The sequence below is a fragment of the Manduca sexta genome, chromosome 28 (genome assembly GCF_014839805.1).
Source record: "Manduca sexta isolate Smith_Timp_Sample1 chromosome 28, JHU_Msex_v1.0, whole genome shotgun sequence".
NCBI lineage: Eukaryota > Metazoa > Arthropoda > Insecta > Lepidoptera > Sphingidae > Manduca > Manduca sexta.
In genome coordinates this window covers 3227535-3248074 of record NC_051142.1, presented here as the reverse complement: position 1 = coordinate 3248074, position 20540 = coordinate 3227535, and the positions used below count along the sequence as shown (strand labels likewise).

Sequence of the window (20540 nt, the reverse complement as noted above, 5' to 3'; positions counted from 1 at the left end):
GTTTATTTAGACTCGCATTCGCTGGTTCCGCGGCTTGCCGCTATGGAGCGTCGCTTCCTGCTATATATAGGCTATTTATAAAAACTTGAAACGTGAAAAAAATATTTTATTGTGACATTATAGACAGGTAGTATCTACGTATTCATAATATTTACTTATAAGTTGTAACATTAAAAGTGAACAGGTAGGTAAATAATTCAGTAAACATTTTTGTTATTTTTTGACATATCTGAGTTGTCGTTTTTTATTCTTTTTTCTAACTATTACCTGAACTTCGGATTGTTCAGAACCAGAATCAGAATCGGAACCAAAATAATTACTAAATCTAGTGTGATATCTTTTTTTCACATAGCCTTCCCGTTTTCGTGTATTATATGGGGTCAATTTCGATGCAGATTGTGGACACATTTTTGCTAAATGACCTTTTTCTGTGCAAATATTACACTTAAACTGTAAATAAGGACAGTCGTCGGGTTCTTCATCATGTATACGTCCACATCTCCAGCAACGCGAACTGCTCCTTCTTGCCGATTTTGTGCTGCTAGTGTTTATTTTGGCTTTATTGTCTATAGTATTTTCCTTTCCTATCTTACAAGTATTCGCTGCAGCTTCCATATTCAATGCGATTTCTTTAGCGCGTGTGAAATTCAAATTCTTTTCCATGAATAAACTTTGACGGATAGCATCACTGGCGACTCCTGCAGCTAGCTGGTCTCTCAAGTTTTCTTCAAGTTTATCATCGAATTCACATCTTTGTGCCAGAAGCTGTAGCTGGTATATAAAACCTGTGATGTTTTCATCAAGCCTTTGTTCTCTTTTACGAAATTCATATCTTGCAGCAACTACAGAACCTTTTGGTCCAAAATGATTTGCAACTATCTCAACAAGTGCTTCAAATTCTGTATTTTCTGGTTTGTTTGGATGGCAAAGAGTACACATGAGTTTATATACACGATTACTGACCGCGGTAATAAGGTGCGCTGTATATAGAGTTTGATCGCACTTCTGTGATATCATATATTGCCGAAATCGTGCAATATAAGGTTTCCATTCTTGTGACGATTCTAAATCGAAGCGTTCAAAAGTATTTGACGCCATTTTGTTACATAACAAACAATTATTTAACTAATAATAATATCTGTCGATATCTATCCCGCCAATATCGCGTCAGGACGCGCGGGCGATAACAACGCCACTCAGGCCAGAGACAAATTAACACTGATTGGCCGGTAGTCAGAGTTACCAATTCCCACAAATATTTACCCTGAACGCTGAGTCAAAAAATCCCTAAAATAGCCTTTGCTTGGATAATCCCAAAAAGTTTTCATTTTAATCTTAATTTTCAAGCATATATTTGGCTATTGAAAATACTTAAAATTGTAGTTGACGATATGAATGATACGGGTTTTCCAAGATTCTAAAACAAACAAGGACTAACGTATTTCCAGGTAATTACCTTGGCATAGACAACGTATATAGACGACAGCGTGAAATTAACAGTTCTGTATTTATAAAATGCTTTTTTTTTAAATAAAACTGCTGACGTTTGCTTTTTATTTTACTTCTTTTTAGTAGCGAGGTATTGTACAAGAAATTGCTTTTAAATCGCTGTTCGAATAAATATAATTGTAAAAATAAATACTTATCCCATCAAAAACATAAAATGCAAAAATAATATGTCTCGCAAAGTATACAATAAAAAGGTTGGGAATTATCATGTAAAAACAAGTCAGTTATTTTTTGTTAATATCTATGGAAGAACCTATTCAACTTCTTTGAGATTTGAGGTACGCTTTGGTATGATTGGCGCCGTGTGTAAAAAGTAAAAACCTGAGCGCGATTTAATTCGATTGTGGCGCCATCTATAGATCGCTTGGTATAAACGTGAAAGAGCTTAAGATTAATAAAGGTGGCGCTGTTCGTTTTGCTTTAGTTCGTTTAGTATATTTTTTTTTTAAATTTCGGGCTTTTAAAATTTTTCCTTCTTTTATAGGCTCAAAGCTTACTTTAAATGTTGTGAGACTGCTAGGTAAAACCTTAGAGTGTAGATGATCGGTGAGTGTGTCACAAAATAAATGATTTGTGCGACTGCGCCACGCTGCGCCGCGCCGGTGTGAATTTTTTTTCAATTTGTTTGATTGTTTGACAAATACGATTGATAAATCAATGCTATACAATATTTTTATAACTGCTGTATTTTAGTTATCATATTAACACAGAGTATGCTCACACGGCCACCTAATTATTGTGGTTTGGACATTGAATATGTTGTAAATAGGTGCTTATTGTCTTTTTCTTTTTATTTATAATATCACGAGTACGGTGTATAGCGATGATAAATGATTCGTTTCGTTGAGCATGTACTGTAGTCGATGCAAAAAAATCAAAACGGACTTGAAAACTGTCGTACGTATATTACAATAATCCCTTAATTCGAGTTTCATTGGATGAGAGCGCTGAGAGCACTACGGAGCAAGTGAAGGTATGACATAATATAAAAATTATACTGACAATAGTTAAAAATGCTTACGGTTACAACTTTGATATTATCGCTCACATATAATAAGGTAATTGCGGTTATAATTTTGTAAGGAACTTCCGAATTCTTTAATTCTTTCTTACTAATCTAACGTTTTACTCTTACTTTCTATTCTTAGGTACTTATACTGACTAATATTATAAATGTGAATATTTGTGAAAATATATCGTTAGAATTTTTTTTTTACATTGAAACGCAAAAACAACCGGTTTGGATGACATTTTACTTGGTAATTTGCTCCCGTGTAAAGTATTTGAAATTTTCATGTTTTTTTAATAGATGGCGTTGACGTCATATACCTACTACTATCTATGCGTACTAAAGCCGTCGACAGTTGGAAGCCTTTTTCTCGTGGAATATTACTGGACGATGATGCTGGAATCACCGGTTTTACCATAGACCACAATATGGATTACATTCTTGAGCTTCGTGGGTCTTTGAATCCAGCATTCGACCGCCCGGGGAGATGGTAAATTGAGCGACTGCTGCGCCGAGGCCCTAATTTATACTTTACTGTGTCTTATAAAATAGGCTACATTTTATAATCTAGTTTCTTCATGACATTATTATATCAATTGAGTACACAATACTTTCACTGTTTGTTGTTGACCACTTTACTATCAATATTTCAGTTAAGTATTTACAAATTAGTCTGCCCGGATGTTTTACTAGGGAAATAACAGAGTGCAGTGATGCAATAAATGGTTCCAAAGCTTATTAGCAATATTACTTTTATGTAACAGGCCATCTACATTCGTCCGCAGGCTAAAAATACACACTGTCTTTTTATCATGTAATGTGACATTTGATTTAGTTATCCTGGGCCTATCTCTGTTTAGATTAAGTACAATATTTATTTTGCGTTTTATCTTGTATAAGTAAGTGGAGGATTTCAGTTGAAATAATGCGGTTAGTCCAGTTAAATCCATATATATATATATAAGTACTTTCCTTGTTATCTCAGAATGTTAATAACTACTTAATTACATGATAATACAAATTCAATAGACGCTTAATAAATAACAATGTTTGTTGTACGGAGGCCATTGCGGAAAAGTGCGGTAATGAGGCACTGGGGTTCGCAGGACGCACGTGAACTCGAGCCTACGCCGAGCACCAATGTGCGCGCTGCGTAGACTATGGCGCGTAATTCAAATGCGTGGATGTACGCCACACAGGTTTATCATAAACTAACTTTTGCTCGCAGCTCCGCCCGCGTGTTAAAGTTTTCCGTTATAAAATTCACGCTATATATTTTCCCGGGAGCCTATCTTTGTCCTAGGATCTCAAACTATCTCCATACCAAACATCTTATTCCGTTAGGTAGTTTTTTTAAATTAACGCATTCATGCAGACAGAATAAAAAGCGGCGATAGCCTAGTTGGGTGTGGAACGGACTGCCGAGACGAATGTCCGCAGGTTCAAATCCCAAGGGCACACCTCTGACTTTTCTAAAATCATGTGTGTATTCTTTGTGAATTTATCGTTCGCTTTAACGGTGAAGGAAAACGTTGTAAGGAAACCTGCACATCTGAGAAGTTCTCTGTAGGAATTTCAAAGGTGTGTGAAGTCTACCTATCCGCACTAGGCCAGCGTGGTGGACTAAGGCCTAATCCCTCTCAGTAGTAGAGGAGGCCCGTGCTCAGCAGTGGGCAAGTATATAATACAGGGCTGATATTATTATGCAGACAGATAGATGCGGCCAGGGACTTTGTTTTATAATATATATTTTTTAAATCAATAACAGTAACTGATTTATTATACGAACGAGATGGGGGCACTTTTGGACACTTTACAAAAACGAATTATTTTTAATTTTCATTTAAAAACATCTGCTGTATGTAAATACAAGAATGGCTAGAATAATGCATTGTGTTTAAGAAAAAAATATGAAATTAATAATATTTATCGATCACCGCATCTATACGTTTTTTTTCTATTTTAATTATTTTTGTCTTAATCTGCCCTCTTGGAACCCCCAACCAATACTACTGCACTAATAATGCTTTAACCTACCCATTGGTGCCGTTTAGGACTGATAATCAAAATACCAATATAGTAAATTATAAACATTTATTCAATGACGTTCATCTTAGCATTTATTAAACAAAATCAACATAAAAAATCTGGTTGTCTAAAAATAGAATAACAGTAACGAGAGAAAAACTTTTAACGTGTCCGTCAAAATCCCGGGATTTCCTTTGGTTCTTCCTCTTGAATTACTTGAATTTTCAGAGAAGTGGTTTTGGCTATGTATGGCATAACTAAACATTGGAATCCTCAGTTAAGTAAAGGTCATAATAATAGTGTAAAATAATAGGTACGAATATACAATGTGGTTAACTGGTGATGTGGTGGCAGTGAATATTGAACATAAAATGCTAAATGGAGATGGACTGACGAGCGAATGTTTCAGAAGGCGGAACGGTACGAATCATCGCCTAGCGCCGACGGCGGGCGGCGTGCGCGACACGAGCGAGTCGTCAGGCAAGCGTTCAAGCCAGCCAAGTCCGCTTTGCCGTGTCGAAGCGTGTGGTCGTGTCGTTCGCGCCAAAAATGTGCAGAACTCGAAATTCGAACGTGAATAGTGTCGATACAGTTTATACCCGACTTGTTTTTTAACTGTTATTTTTACTTTGTATAAAATACAACAGTTGTCCACGTGTATCGTGCCAAAAGCTGTGCTGTGTTGCTAACTTGTATTACATTTGTTTTAAAATGCAACGGTTGTGTGTTTTATGCATCAGGTGTGCGGTTTGGTACTAATTGAAAAATGTGGAAAGGGTGCTTTGTGATTTCTATTCTAGTATTAAACATAATCCCTTTGGGTGAGTACAAAACTACTTTACTTATTAACAAATAAATAAAATATTTATTGGCGCAAAATATTCTAACTTATGTTGTAATTTACGTGGAATTACATTATAATATTTGATTTGATAATGCGCGAATTTTATTAAAGTTATCATAAATAAAACAAATATTATTAATGTATAAATAAAAAAAAAATAATCCAGAAGATTCTCATACCTATGAATATCTGTGGATAATATAAAAACCTTATTCGCTATAAATATTAGGTACATAAAAAGTGCTCAAACAAAAACTGACTATTCGCGTCCTCTCATGTGTTATTCAACCATCACAACATACGTCATAACAGAAGATGATTTTTTTTAATCCACGCTTATCATAGGTTCACAAACATGTTTTAGGGTATATGAACCTAGTAATACCTTAATACTATATTAATATTTATTTAAGGAAGTCAATATCTACAATATTTTGCCATATGCAGGAACATGAAAGGGTCTGTTAAGGTACAATTATAAGGTCTACAACTGTTTCGCTAAAACCAGATCATCATATTATTATTGAGATACTGAAATAGAAGATGATGTGATTTTACAACGTTTGTCCTTGTTTGGTTCTTCCATGTTAGCCGAAAAAATTATAGGGGAATAAAAAAAAATGTGTAAAGTAACTTCTTCGCACCATTGTGATAAGAAGTTTGTGTGCTTTGTAGTTAGAATAATGGCGGGATTTTTGTATCTGGAATTGAACCTCGCTGGCCATTGCAGAGTAGTTTCACGCAAATATTTATTTTTTAATTTCAGTATCACCTTCCGAAAGCGAAGGAGCGATAATATGACCACACAAAACTATTTAAGAAAATAATTCTACAAAAGTTTCGACCGTATCCAAATTTATAGTTAGTTAGTAGTCGTGTTTATACCATATACACGCAAAACACGTCTTCCTCATTTCTATATCCCATTTACAGACGCTGAAAATATTTAAGGAAGAATATCCTTTTTCATACACTGATGTTCGTTAACGCCTTCTATGGAAACTCACATCCAACTCTATAAAACATTAGAGTTCAATTAGATAAAAATATTTTATACTCACAAAAGACTAGTGACCTCGTCCGACGAATATAATCCTTTTAGGAATAATCCTTTCCTAAACATACCATCAAATAGTACCAGAGTACTATTAGCATAAACGTATAGTTATAACACTTGAGCTATCAACGCGAAGAAAACCCGGTGCCCGTCGGCGACATCGCCTTGCTCTGATGTAATATTAAAAAGTTAGAAATGAAGGAACCGGCCTCAGCGACCGGTTTTGTTAACGGCTCCAAATGCTCGTAAGTAAATGTGGATTGTTTCATAATAATGCCCACCTACACTCATGTTTAAGTTAAAATTAAATATTTGCTAGTCTAGTTAAATTCAAAAGTTGTCACTAAGAACCCATTAAATTTACCTAATATGGAAGAGTTATATGAAGAAATATCGATAAACTTCGTTACGTACAAATTAGGATTACAAAAGTTTGAAAACTCACGCGGTTTTTTTAAAAAAAAAGACAGCATTTTTTTTTAAACACTTGTAATGATTTCTTTTTTCTGCAATATCTGTAATGCATTATCGGACTTTCTTATAAGAACTTCTAGTTCTGTAAAACTAATGGTTTATAACTATTTTACAACTGGAACTTACATAAGGTCGATGTTGTGTCTATTTATAGATCTCAGGCCGTATCTAGCGCTAGTATCTTAACGTCTACCATGCAATAAATATAACAGCCTGTTTTAAAAGGTTTTTGAGGCTGTCTTCGCTTGCCAATCATTTTCCACGAAGTTAACAATGACAAAAAAGAAATATTTCCATAAAGATGATAAATCTAACTGTCAGAAAAGTAAAATCACAGGTATAAATTCGTAATTTTAATGATACCAGCGCTATATTGTGCATTGCTAAGCACGGACTTCCTCCACTACTGAGAGGGTTTAAGGCTTTAATCCACCATGCTGGCCTAGTGTGGGTTGGCATACTGCATACATTTGCTAATTTCTTATAAATATATCTCAAGTGTGTGCGTGGTTTGCTCAAGATGTCTTCCTTCACCATTAAAGTGTACGATTATAATTATTAATAACCAGTACTTACGTGTAAGTCCCTTCCATGCTTGAAGAGGTTCTCAGGCACTTGCTAAGATGCTTCATTGAGCACTTGTCACTTTAAAGTCAAAACAGCTGTTACTCGTCGATAGATTGGTCCTTAAAATTATAAGCAAATAAAATTAGCCATGGATCTATTTGCATTAAATAGCTAAACGATTCCAATCTCAATCTTCGGATCGATTTCGGAAATAGGCCAATCACAATAAAGTATTTTTGATTCGCTTACAAATTACTTATTATGATTGGTCTATTAGGAAGGAAGCGATGGCCGTTAGTTGCGAAATATATGAATTTTCTTACGCCCTATTAGTATTAAATGTAGCTGGTATCTACAGCAATCTATACATATTATAAAACAAAGTCACCTGTTCTGTCTGTCTGTATCTTATCGATTTTCTCTAAATCTAGTGAACAGATTTTATGAAATTTGATGTGGAGATAGTTTAGACCTTGGGAAGGTTATAGGCTACTTTCTATCTCTGGAAAATGTATTGCAGGTTTTTTTATTCCGGAAACCTCCTTCACGCGGGAAGTCGCGAGCAAAAGCTAGTTATTTTATACAATACCTAAGTACTTCATATATGTATAGTTTAATATTGTTATTAATAGCTTATCGGTTGCAGAAAGTTAAACCGCGTGCGTGTTGTCATACGAAGATTTTCCTTATTTATTACCCTAAGCACGTTGAAACCATGCGTTAGGTTTATATACTCATAATCCATGTATTATATGTAAATTTGTTAGTACTTAAATCCATTTAATATGCACATATATCTGGTAAGATAATCTGTGCATAATATAATAATTATTATGATTTTTTTTAAAAATATTAACATTATGCTCCTTCTTGAGCACATGGGTAAAGAGAAAGAATATATAGACCCTTGCACAAGAACGAGATAACGCCAAGTAAAAGAAATATGAAGTAAGACAAAAAGTGTTCCCCCCAGCAAAACGACACGTTAACCATATTTCTAGAATGCATATATTCGAAAATATGAATTATAAATCTATTTTCATAATGCAGTAGTTATCAGTAATTGGTGTTGAAAGCCAAAACTAATAAGAGTGGAAATAGAAAAGAAAATTACCTTTTTTAATCCGCCATTTGTCTGACAAGCTAATCCATCTTATGATGTAATTTCCGTGGCCAAGGTCGCTAGATAGTGTGCTCCAAAACTTCCGAACAAACATAGGTAATATTCTAGAGTTGGGTAGGACATGACATAAAAAAGAGTTTGTAAGAGTAGCCTCTTTTTAGCATTGAGCCGGTACAACGTCCTACTTCAAATGAGGCGAGGCGTAGTGAGGCTCGGCGCTTCAATGCGTATCTTACAGTATTTTGTAATGATAACCCTCAAAATATTTCCCTCTCGCTCGCGACTCGAAACGCAGTAATGTAATGTCCATTGTAAAATAACGTCTTATTGTAATTTGTAGCATGCGGTTCGCTACCTCACTGTCCTCGTCCTACAGTTTACCAGAGACGGAGAATAAGTAACACGACTGCCGCGACATAAAATTTGAAGTAGTACAATATATATTTTTGAGCCACTCTTACATTTTGACGTCATGTCCCGGACAAATGTACCGCCTCTTTTATGTCCTACTCAACATTATAATATTCATTTTCAACAGTTGCTTGCGTAAGTGGAAGCGTTTAGATTCCAATTTTTTTTTGCATGCCGGCATCATTTACTGACTGTTGAGAGAAGGAAGGTGCACAATTTTTTTTTTTTTTTTATTAGATTTCCTGTCCCTTACGTACCTTAGGTAACTAACGAGGTCTGGTTTTTACAAAAATAATGCATGCTCATTTTACAATGTGTAAACTGTTTGTAGATTTTTTTTAAGCTATACCAGAAACTAACACTGCTTCCGATATAAAAACAAAATGGAATTATTTAAAGCCGGTTTTGCCGATTTTGGAGCTATCATGATTCTATAGTGTAAGCCTATATCATCCAGGAAGTAGAGGTAAACGCTCTTCCAACGAAACTGGAACAGACAACAAAGCAACTAACAGTGGTTGATCTTAAATTGATAACTTGTCCGTATATTCGTGCAATTTAGACAATTACGTGCCGACCTCATCTCGTTTGCTGTTTTGACGTTTGACAGTTTTCGGTCCAATTGACACCTTTATTCGTGGGGTCAATTGGAAACTATGATTTGTAACGATCGTCATAGAATCAGAAGGTCAACGTGTTGTTGACTTTGGAAAATTCTAGAAAAATCAATTGTTACAGGAAATTCCATCAAACTTGCCACAGACTTGGCCGCAGTATGGTAATTAGTTTTAGGAACGTTAATTATTAAGAATATTTGTAGACTTTACGTAAAATTTATTTATGGTTTCCTATAAGTTATGTGAGTTATGTTCTCTTTGGTAATATTGCGAGTAATATTAGTTTCAAGAATGTTAAGGCTCTTTATTAGCATTATGAAGAAATGATTTTATTTAAAGACATAACCAGTTAAACGCACTTGAAATATGTAAATACTTACAATAAACAAAATGATTGACCAAGTCAATAAAATTACAAAATAACATTGTCGGTAGGTTAAATCAGCGAACATGCAAAAAATCCAATCTATAACAATCAACAATACTACTGTATTGGTATATCGCATGTATTTCTCTGCAAAGGCATTTGCACATTAGTGATATCTCTCATAGAATTACTTCTGACTAGGTCACAGTTTAAGTACGCCATAATGAGATCTAAAGTATTCTAAGAAATGAGTAAGTTGGTTTGTGAACCGGGCTTGCTCCCGTGAGAATGGTCTCGGATACGCAGAGGCCGGGGGACAACCGTTTGATGGCACACTTGCTCACTGCGGATACGAAATGTAATACTTTGTGATCTTCAGTCATTCGGATTGGACTAACTTGCTGTTGGTAGGATATATTTTATATCCGCCCAGATAGCGACCACCGTACACAGGGTGTTGAAACCTGCCCACGTAAGTGTGTCGCGTTCCGGGATTAGTCTGTTCATCCAGTTTCAACAAGCTGGCCTAATAGTGTCGGTGCGGAGGGTCAATCATCTTTCGTCAATCGACATTCTATTAGACCACTCCTCTTATCATCAGGTGCAGTAAGGGAACTTTGCCGTGCACCTTAAAAAAAACTTGTGCCAGCTGCATCTATTCTCTGGACACCCTGTTGACTATACTAACATTAAAGTCAAGCAGTGTTCATTGATCCAAATATTTTTGATTGAGAGATGTATCTCCATTTATAACGTAAAATAGAGATGGTTACTAGAATTATGCCTGTCTTAAGATAATTAACTATAAGTGAGGTTACACCTTTCGTCTGTCGTTCGTTACATTGTTACTGAGTTTCTCATCACCTAATTGGAACTGTAAAGAAACACTTCTGTTAGATTTATTACATCATAATTACTTTCATTGTACACAAACTTATTCAAATTTGCTTTAATTTCATAGGTACATAAAACTTCGAAACCTGTAATAAATAAGTCGCATCAATTTGTTGAACGAAATTCATCTTCATCTATTAATTTAACTTCATAAATTTTTCCTTGAGCCACAAGTTATTGATCATAAGGAACATCAACTGATTGTGTACGGTAAAAATATGATTGATTGAGATCAGACTATAGACTTGGACATAACTAATTGTAGCAATTACCTATCCATATTAAATACATGTTGCGATATTGCCATTTAATGTCTACATTAAGTACCTCCCATATGTAGTAGCACGAAAGGAAGCAGAAGGTTAGCAAGTATTACCGAAAATATACTTCATGCCTACTCCAAATTCTTTCAGCAACATATGTCACTTTGAGTCGAAATTAAGTAACGGGAAAGAGGATATTATTATGATTTGATCTGTTACTTAATTTGGATGCTTCCACGGTCCGATGATCTTGAATTTGTTCATCTTCCAATGTCAATGTCGTATGTTAAGGACGATCTTCGTAAAATTAGGTAACAATAAAGTTACCTAATTTTATTTATATTTTGAATTCGTCTTATTTACATATTATTATAATTTTGTTTAGTGTATTCTGTATTCTTTCATAATATGTCGTAGAACACAATCACATTTGGCCCAAATTTAATAGGTATTATAGATATTTGCTTCGATCATAGTCCAATACTTTTTAAATATAGAACTAAGACGAGGATTTCATGAAAAACTTCCAATAGTAAGTGAACAATGACAGTTAACGTTAACCATGCCAGTAGCTTAGTAAAAGACTTATGTGTTCCAAATAGTAGGTTAATGGTTCGACTATAACTCAAAACACTTTCACCTAATGCATGAGATATGAAAGTGTTCTCCATAATTCGTCAGGGTCGTTTGTCTGACGAGTCTAATTTAGGTCGAAAATTTATAGTTAGATCAGTTTGTGTTATTGAAAATGAGTTGTTTCAAGAGTTATACCATGATAAATATACTAATGATGCTGGAACATATTTGGATGAATAGTTTGGTTTAAAATACTAGAATGTAAAGAAATTGATTACAGTGGCGTGCATTGAGACAGTTATGTCTAGTAGTGGAAGAATACAGACAAGTCTGTTTATTATTACGTGTAGAAATTGGTGGACAATACCAATGCTATTAACGGCGGATTTCAGTAAACAATCCCAATTTTAATCTTTGCTCCGATCCTAAAAATACACCAATCAAAACAAAAATTAGTCCTTTAACGCGATTGGTCAAAAAAATGTATCATTTATCGAAACGGGAGGCGAGAATTTTCAAATTCTCTTTACAAAATTTGGCACATTGTCGGTATTATCATATGAAATACTTTCTTACCTCCGCTATTAAAAACGGTTTATCGCGTGAATATGCCACATAAACGGATACTCGGTCAAATTTGTGCGTGATCAAAGTTGTATTATAAAGGCAATCCATATTATTGTCGGAATAAAACGGAAAGGAAGATTTTGTATGCATGATTAGAATATTATTAACGGCTTAGACGGTCAAGTTTTTTTTTGTAATGATCGACTAGGTCTCTCTCGTTTCCTCGCCGGTATCAAATAATATATTTTTATATCTTTAACTATTAAACTTTGCAATTACAATCTTCTTCAAAGAATTAAGAGGTCAAATATTCTGAATTTGTTAAATGTTCTTAATTATTTTAAAGTTGTTCAATAAGTTATTTTGATCGTCTTTACAAGAAATGTATGTTTCCTAGGAAACGTTCCATTCATTGGCAATGCTAACAAAATGGCGGTATTTGTTAGAATAATAAGTTATGAAGGTTAAATCCTGCTGCTAAATAATGCTGCTTGGCTCTTTACGACTCAAAGTGAATCTTTATGTTCATGTAAATTCAAATATAACCTGTGTCATAATATTTTCTACAATGCTGTACGTTTTTTAAAGAATGCAGAAAATGATAATTATTTGCAAGGTTTGTGCAATAAACAGGCATAAAGTACATTGTTATACACCTGGTTACATAAAAACTAACGTGCCGTCGCGTATACGTTATATAAATGATTTTCTTGTAATATAAAATAAATTACTACCAATTAGTCAGAGCATTATTAAGTTATGGGACGCATTACTGGCTATATTGGATTTTCTTATTACTATGGGACTTACTTGAAGGTTTCCTTCGCTTGGTTTGTATAATTGAACTTGCATCCTCTCTATTAATATATCATATTTTTTACTGGACTATTATAAATCCGTAAAGAAAACAGTCAAGTGAGAGTTGAGCGCACCGAGGGTTCTGTGCAAACTTGTAGGTAAGGTGTTAAGTACATACATAAGTTCAAACTGAACTCTATTATGGACTTAACTCATTTATTGCACGAACCGCACATAAATAATATGTTTGTGATCTTGTCTTAAAATATATCATATATATAGGTTTTGAAATTTTTTCCTGCGACATAAACGGTCCTATCTTTTGATCCCGATTACTTTAATTTTGTCACAGTTAAAAAAGACTGACCCGAGTTTTTAATATAAATTTCTTTCCATTTTTATAAGTTCCTGAGAAAAAGTTCTTGACAGACAGGTCAACAGTGATCTTATAAGGGTTCCTTTTGAGGCACGGAATGCTAAAAACAATAATATATCTCTTGCATCATAAGGCATGTCTTACACATACTTATCGTGAGCGATGCGGATGATATCAATTACAAAACATTTGTTTATATTTTTTTCATCAACCATCTCATTCTTCCTTTCCCCTATCTACTTATCAAGTAAATTATCATATGTCTTTATTTAAACGCGGGGAAGTAAACATTGCAAGTGCGTGCAGTGGTGTAGTCGGCCAACGTACTTCATTGCATCTTGTAATGACTAATGAATCATTACCCTCGCTATTTTTAACAGTAACTCTTTTATATGCAAAACGTATAATGTTTACTATGGCTGATTGTTACGTCGTTATCTGCAAGTAAACATTCGCAAGGTGATTTTAAAATAATGTACTATGTATAAATTGAGAGTTTTTATTCTTTAAATATTTCTGTGTGTTTTTATGAGTGACGGTCAGTTATTGTTTAATTAATTCAAGTAAAATGATAGGAAATTTGGATGGTGATATTCCTGAAAACGATTTCAGCATCGATAGCTTGTGGTTGTGTACGGAGTGCCGCTCATGATATAAGAACTCGAGTTTAAATGGAAACCTGGATTTGAATAAAAAATATTAGTCCAATAAGTAAAATTATTTGTTGTTCAATTGAATAAATAGTTTATATAGACATTCGTGTCTATAGAAAATACGTCAATGCTTTTTGCCAACGCACTTTTGGTTAAAAAAATAATAGAAAAACTTAATTATCGCACATAAGTAATATCTCCGAAGTTTTATTAGATGCACAAATGAATACGTAATACTAAAAATATTCACTTAACAAGGTATGATGTTCATTTAAATATGAGTTCTGTATTATCAACTTTCAAATTGCTGTGCTCGGGCTTCCTCTAGCACTAAGCGAAAGTTTGTCAAAATGTTTGAATATTTAGAAGTTAACACTGAAAGAACTGAAAGGATTTTGATGAACTGTGGTACTCGGGTAGACCATGTCTTAATTAATACTTAGATAATTAAATGTCTTTACCCCGGTATTGTGCTCCGAAAGATGATGAAAAAGATGTTTTCAATGTATTATTTTAAATAGATGGTGTTGTCGTTGTATAGCGTTTTAGAGATTTTGTGGCAAACGCAAGCGCACTTGAGCAAGGCTGCGAGCAACGTCTCGTTATAACTAAAGTCAAAATGCCACACTGAAGAACTCGTCCATCAATGCACAATAAACCCATATATGTACCTAACATCCTTAGACAGAATAATATATCACCAAAAAATAAAAAGAAGCTTCTGTCTGAACGTGATATTCATACATGAGATGGGAGTGAATGGATAAGAAGGTACATTTAATTAACCATGCAATCTACCCAGAGCTCGTATTGACCATTTGCTCCATAGTTCGTTTGATGAAGTGTGATTAGTTGACTGTAGGAAAGTAGTAACTTATTTGTATGTGTTTGCGGTTTTGCGGTTAGGATCATTACTGTTCTAATCACTTTATCTACTATAACAATGGGATATTATCATAATGACAGGTACAACTATATCATGCCTAATGTGCATTCTAATGGGCTTCAGATGTCATTGGCTTAAGCTAATAAAAAAATCTAAAAGGTTCTTCAAAAATACCACCTAATTAAAGGCAGAGTTTGTAGCAAGTCAGAGATTTTCCATTGTAGTTGTATCTGGGTCTCTATTTGCATTTACCCTTCTGAAGCGAGAGCCTCTGAAATTGATACGCAATTTTCGACTTAAACTTGTCAACATAAAGAACCGTATTTATATACATAAATTTATTTTTCAGTTACTATATTTCTTCCTTTCCTTACGTATTTCTGATTGTTTAGTTTTGAAAACATTTATTATTTTCGGCGCACTTTGCTTGCACTTGAATGCACTGTCGTACTGTGAACATCACTTCGTTCGTGAAGTAACTAATTGCCCCCACTTGTCTTAATGAAGGAACGCATTAATTTTTTTACGTCCACGATGATTTACGCAGTTGACATTGACTCATTGAGAATTATAATGTTTGTTCACATTGTTCTGAGCACGTATACTTTGTTGAGACTTGTGAGTATTAAAACTGATGGCTCGAGTTACCGTCCAATATTTATAACAATGAATAATTAGTTACTGCAAATGCCGTCAGAAATTAGTCATAATGTAAGCAATTACTTGTTCAGATCCTATTTAACTTTCTAGTAGGAGTGTTGGATTTTTGCTACCATGCAGACGTTTTAAATTAGTATAACTACTTTTAATTTTTGGAAAATCCAAAACTTTTTTCGTACTTACATAGTTTTAAATATTATGCCATCTACCACAATGACTTTAAATACATCATTAGTGTTTAATTGATTGAAGTTATAATGATAATTCTGGGTGATAAGATCGATGACCTCAGTTCTTAAACGTCCAGACACCACTGAGGGAGACTGTGGCTGCAATTACACCTCGCGAACAGGGAACTTGATGCACATATGTTTATTTACTAATATTTGTCTCAAGAATATCTATTATATCAAATACCTAGAGGAACAGGGAGTACAAAAAAAAAAAAAACAAAAAAACCTATAAAAAAAAAACAAAAAAACGTATAAACCTATACGTTAAACATTTGTTATTTAAGGACGTCGTGTTTTTCTGCAAATATTTTAAAATCCAATCTTAAAAATATGAATGATTCAGTTCTAAACATAAAAACTAAACCTAGCTCGTATAATTCAACGCTAATTCAAAAACTTGCAATAGTTGCGGAACGTAAAAGTAAACGAGCAAGGTTTCCAACAGAAACAACACTGTGATACATAATGCAAACATTGTATTCATACGTGAACCAACTCGGCAACGGTTTTCACTGCATTTACTCGAGTAAGCAGTATTTATTATTAGACCTTAGGGTCTGTAGATTCAATTTGATTGTTGTGTTTTTTATACAAACTTAACTGTTTTTAACCCGTGGTAGGTCCCTCATTTGTGAGAGTCCGCCTGGGTAGATGCCGCCGCAATGTCTATTTTTGCCGCTAAGAGGCAGTGTGTAGTCACTGTCTCCTGCAAAAAATGCGTCCCCACATTAAACGGTACTTATCGAAAGCAGTCATGAGTCGATGTCATGGTGGCGGCTTGGTTCCTCTCATCTTAACAGAGAATGGTAACGAAAACAATGAGAAAACTATGGCTTCTCAAGTCACACATTAAGCCAGTTACATGGAAGACTTCTAACTTAATACTGTAGGCATTATCTATTCTTATTCAAAGACTATTGTGATGACGTCATTTATGTCATAACCCGATCGTTATACCATCCTCTATTTTTTCCTGACACTCAACTCGAACTGATAATGTTATCCAAATACGTAGACAACCAAGAGACGTTTCGCATCGTTCGCCAGAATTATGCTGGTGTGACTTTCTACATTTTTCCGGCAGACCCTAGTGTTCTATCTTAAATCGTATCGCTTACCATCAGGCGAAAGGCAAGCTCGTCTCGTCATTCAAAGTAATACAAAAAATACAATAACGTACAGTCAGCCTCAAATTAGCTGAACAAACCCAAAACTTCAAATCTCGTTAAGTTTAATCGATTTTTTCCTTTGTGTAAATTAGAGTAAATCTCTTATATTTTCGTAAAAAAAAGTCGGTTAAACCGCAATAGTTTTGAATTGTTGTGGTACATATGTGATTGACTGTACCTACTCAATACTGACAAACCCATATCAAACACAGAAAAGACTCAATAAAAGACTTACTTAATATCAGTAACTGACACATATTAGTACAAATGTAACACCACTCTTAATCTTTCTAGGGTTTCTGGCTTAGATTAAAGATTTATAACTTGGCATTCAACAGAGATTAATGTGATAAATTGACCTTAGAGGTATAATAATATCAACCCTGTATACATATACTGTCCCACTGCAGGGCACAGGTTTCCTCTACTGCTAAGAGAGATTAGGAAGTCAGAGATGCGTTTCCTTGGGTTTCGAACCTGCGGACATTCGTCTCGACAGTCCATTCCACAACCAACCTGGCTATCGTGGCTATTATCGCGGTAATTTCGAAGTCTAGACATTTATATGCACTAATTATTAACTTAAGGAAAGGCTTAAAATAGATCTGTTCGAATTTATTTCTGAAAATATGGATAAAGAAAAAATTTGAGTAAATTGGTGGGAAATGTAGGGGACAATTTTAGTATTAGGTATTGCACGAACACTCCCGGGTGAAAAACATTTCCCGCTAAAATATGTAAGTCTCCAATACACTAGAGCGAATTGAACAGTACTTATTAATAGAGGATATGGGTTCTCCATGTGCCCAACTTCATCCCAATTCATGCAGCTATTTCTACGATTACTTCTAACAAATATTCAAACATTTTCACAAACTAGTGAATATATTGATATTACCAACTCCATCCTATCTTTCTGTTTGATTAATTTCGTTGCGGGATAAAGAAAAATTAGTTTTCCCTGAGACTCGCCGTGCTTCACTGCTCGGTGTCATAAAAAGCGTGCCACTGCTGATCCTGGCTTACAGGAGTAGTAGGGGGGTGTGAGGACGGTATAGTCTCGTTAAAACTAGTGAGTATTAATTAGATTTCGATTTGCTTATCAAAGATAGCTTATGTTTCCAGCTAGAAAAATCGTCTTTAAAATAAATTTGTAAAGGCTGTTTATTTTTAGACTAACCTCTTACTAGCTACCTATTTAGGAATTTATTTTAAACATCGATGTTCACACCTCAGTGCATGGTGTCCTAAGTTGGATGCGATTGCTCAAAAACTGGTTATGTATTTATAGTTAATCTTACCAGTTCCGTCTAAGTCTGCTTGGTATTTAGTTATTTGCATCTGAGTACTAAAAGTCTATATGACCGGCACCAGAGGTGACTGCCGATACTTCCATATAAGCCGTGCAGCGCGAGTCAAAAGTTTCATACTATGTACATATTTGTTGTTACTAGCGGTCGAGACCGTCAAATAATATATTTGTAACAAATATTATATATAAGTTATATTTTTCTATGCCCCTTCTTAATAAGAACTTTAATTATACCAAATCTCATACTCCTCCGTACGCACAATGTTCTTAAAAAGGGTTCAATTTCTTCCTTACGTAAAATTGACAATATTTTGACTATCTCGTTTACATAGACACATTGCGTACGCGGTACTGCTCTAAGGTCTCAAGTTCTTTCCGAGTTTTCTTCTTAGTATCAGCTCGGAGTCTGGAATTTGTGCGATCAGGCTCGCTCCTATCACATCATGAAACACATGGCGAATATAAGATGCCCTGGTTGTATATCTGCCTACGGTTTCCGTGATAAAGGCGTGATGTCTGTATGTGACAATGTTGTTTTATTAGTCCGGCAGATTCCTTGGCGTACAGTATAAACAAAATGCAATAATAAAAAATATACACAAAACACTTCCTTGTTTGATTACAATTATATTCATAGCTATACCGCCATTTTCAATAAACGATCCCAATCGCTTTTTCGATCTATCGCGAAAATGGACCAATCAGAACAAAGTTATTTTTGAAATATTTACAAATTACTTATTTTGAATTTATTATTTCGGAATTTCGGTTTATTTTCAGAATCGGATTGAAGATTGAGATTGGGTTTATTGGAAACAGCTGTTGATCTTATTTATTTTACGCAGTAACATCCCTCTAAAATAAGGGATGTGTAATGATTTGATTGGAAGCTTCACAGTAACTTCATGGCTATTACTCATACGGCATGGCAAACCTACCACAAAGAGTTAGTAAACAAGTCATTGGTCACGATTTAACTTAGCGATTTCGTCACATGATGTTATACGTGTTAATTGAAGATATCGAAGTGCGAATGAACTATTCGAGTGATTTTAACAATTCTTAGTATCTAGAAGATCCGGTGTACCGACCGATCGATTATGTAACTACATGTGTTGACAGGGCTTTATCAGATTTACTGCTCATAAATACTACGATGATGATTCAATCAGCTATCATTCATTCATGTTTACTGCCACTTAATTTATTATGATATATTAAGCTTTCCTTGTGACTAATGAACGTGCAATAACATATTTAAAATTAAATTGTCGAAGTTGGCAGAATAAAATTTTTCCTTTGATTAATATTAAACGTGTACTCGAGCTCGATGCTCAGAATCTTTCTGAGGAATCTTTATTGCTTGTATTTGGCTCCTTAAATATTTGAATTTCGAACAATATAATATTTTACAAATAATTTTTAGTTCTGACCAGAAAAACTATAAATCATACACTAAAACATATACTATACTTACTAGATATGTAGCAGAGACCTCGTACAAGGACTTTTATATTTTTAAAATTATTTAAAAGCAGGAATATTTTAAAACGAGTTAAACAAAGGAGGAAACTCTCAATTAGACGTGTATTTTTTCTTAATGTTTGTTACCTCAGCCATAGTTTACTAATCGATTTGTAAAAATGTATTTTATTTGAAATTATATACTTTCATGTTGGTCTCCGTTTAATTTTTAGTGTTCCTTACCTCAAAAGGAACTCTTATAGGATCACTTTGTTGTCCGTCGGACTGGATGTCGGTCATGAACTCTCTCTCAGAAACGCGTAGAGGTATCAAGTGGAAATTTATATCAAATCTCTGGTCTAAAGTCTCTTTTAGCCGTGAAAAAATCAACGTTATCAAAAGATATTATGATCGTTTATGTCGCACATTTTGTGATTGGCAAAGGAATCAAAAGTCAAAACCTTTTACTTCCCATTAACCTTTTTTTTTTGGTTTCGCGGAGAAAGTCCCTTATTACTACCGCCCAGCCTTCGTGGGGGGCGACTGAGCGGTTATGCTGGGGTAACCGTGCCTTACGGCCCGGCGTTGAGCCGCCCGGATTTGATGACGACCTTCGGACGACCGCCGGGCCGAGTCCCTAACCCTATATACAACTTAAACCTATGCACGGCCTACCAGCTAAA

General features: G+C 34.6%; 1 protein-coding gene across 1 annotated transcript in view; it reads left to right on the top strand.

Moving 5' to 3' along the window:
* Positions 1 to 5015: 5015 nt before the first annotated feature.
* LOC115443311 overlaps positions 5016 to 20540 on the top strand; it is a 64287-nt gene continuing 48762 nt past the window's right edge. Inside the window, exon 1 of the mRNA XM_030168667.2 lies at positions 5016 to 5367. Within this exon, the coding sequence (XP_030024527.1) occupies positions 5313 to 5367 (55 nt within the window). The 5' untranslated portion in view covers positions 5016 to 5312. The remainder of the gene's footprint in view (positions 5368 to 20540) is intronic.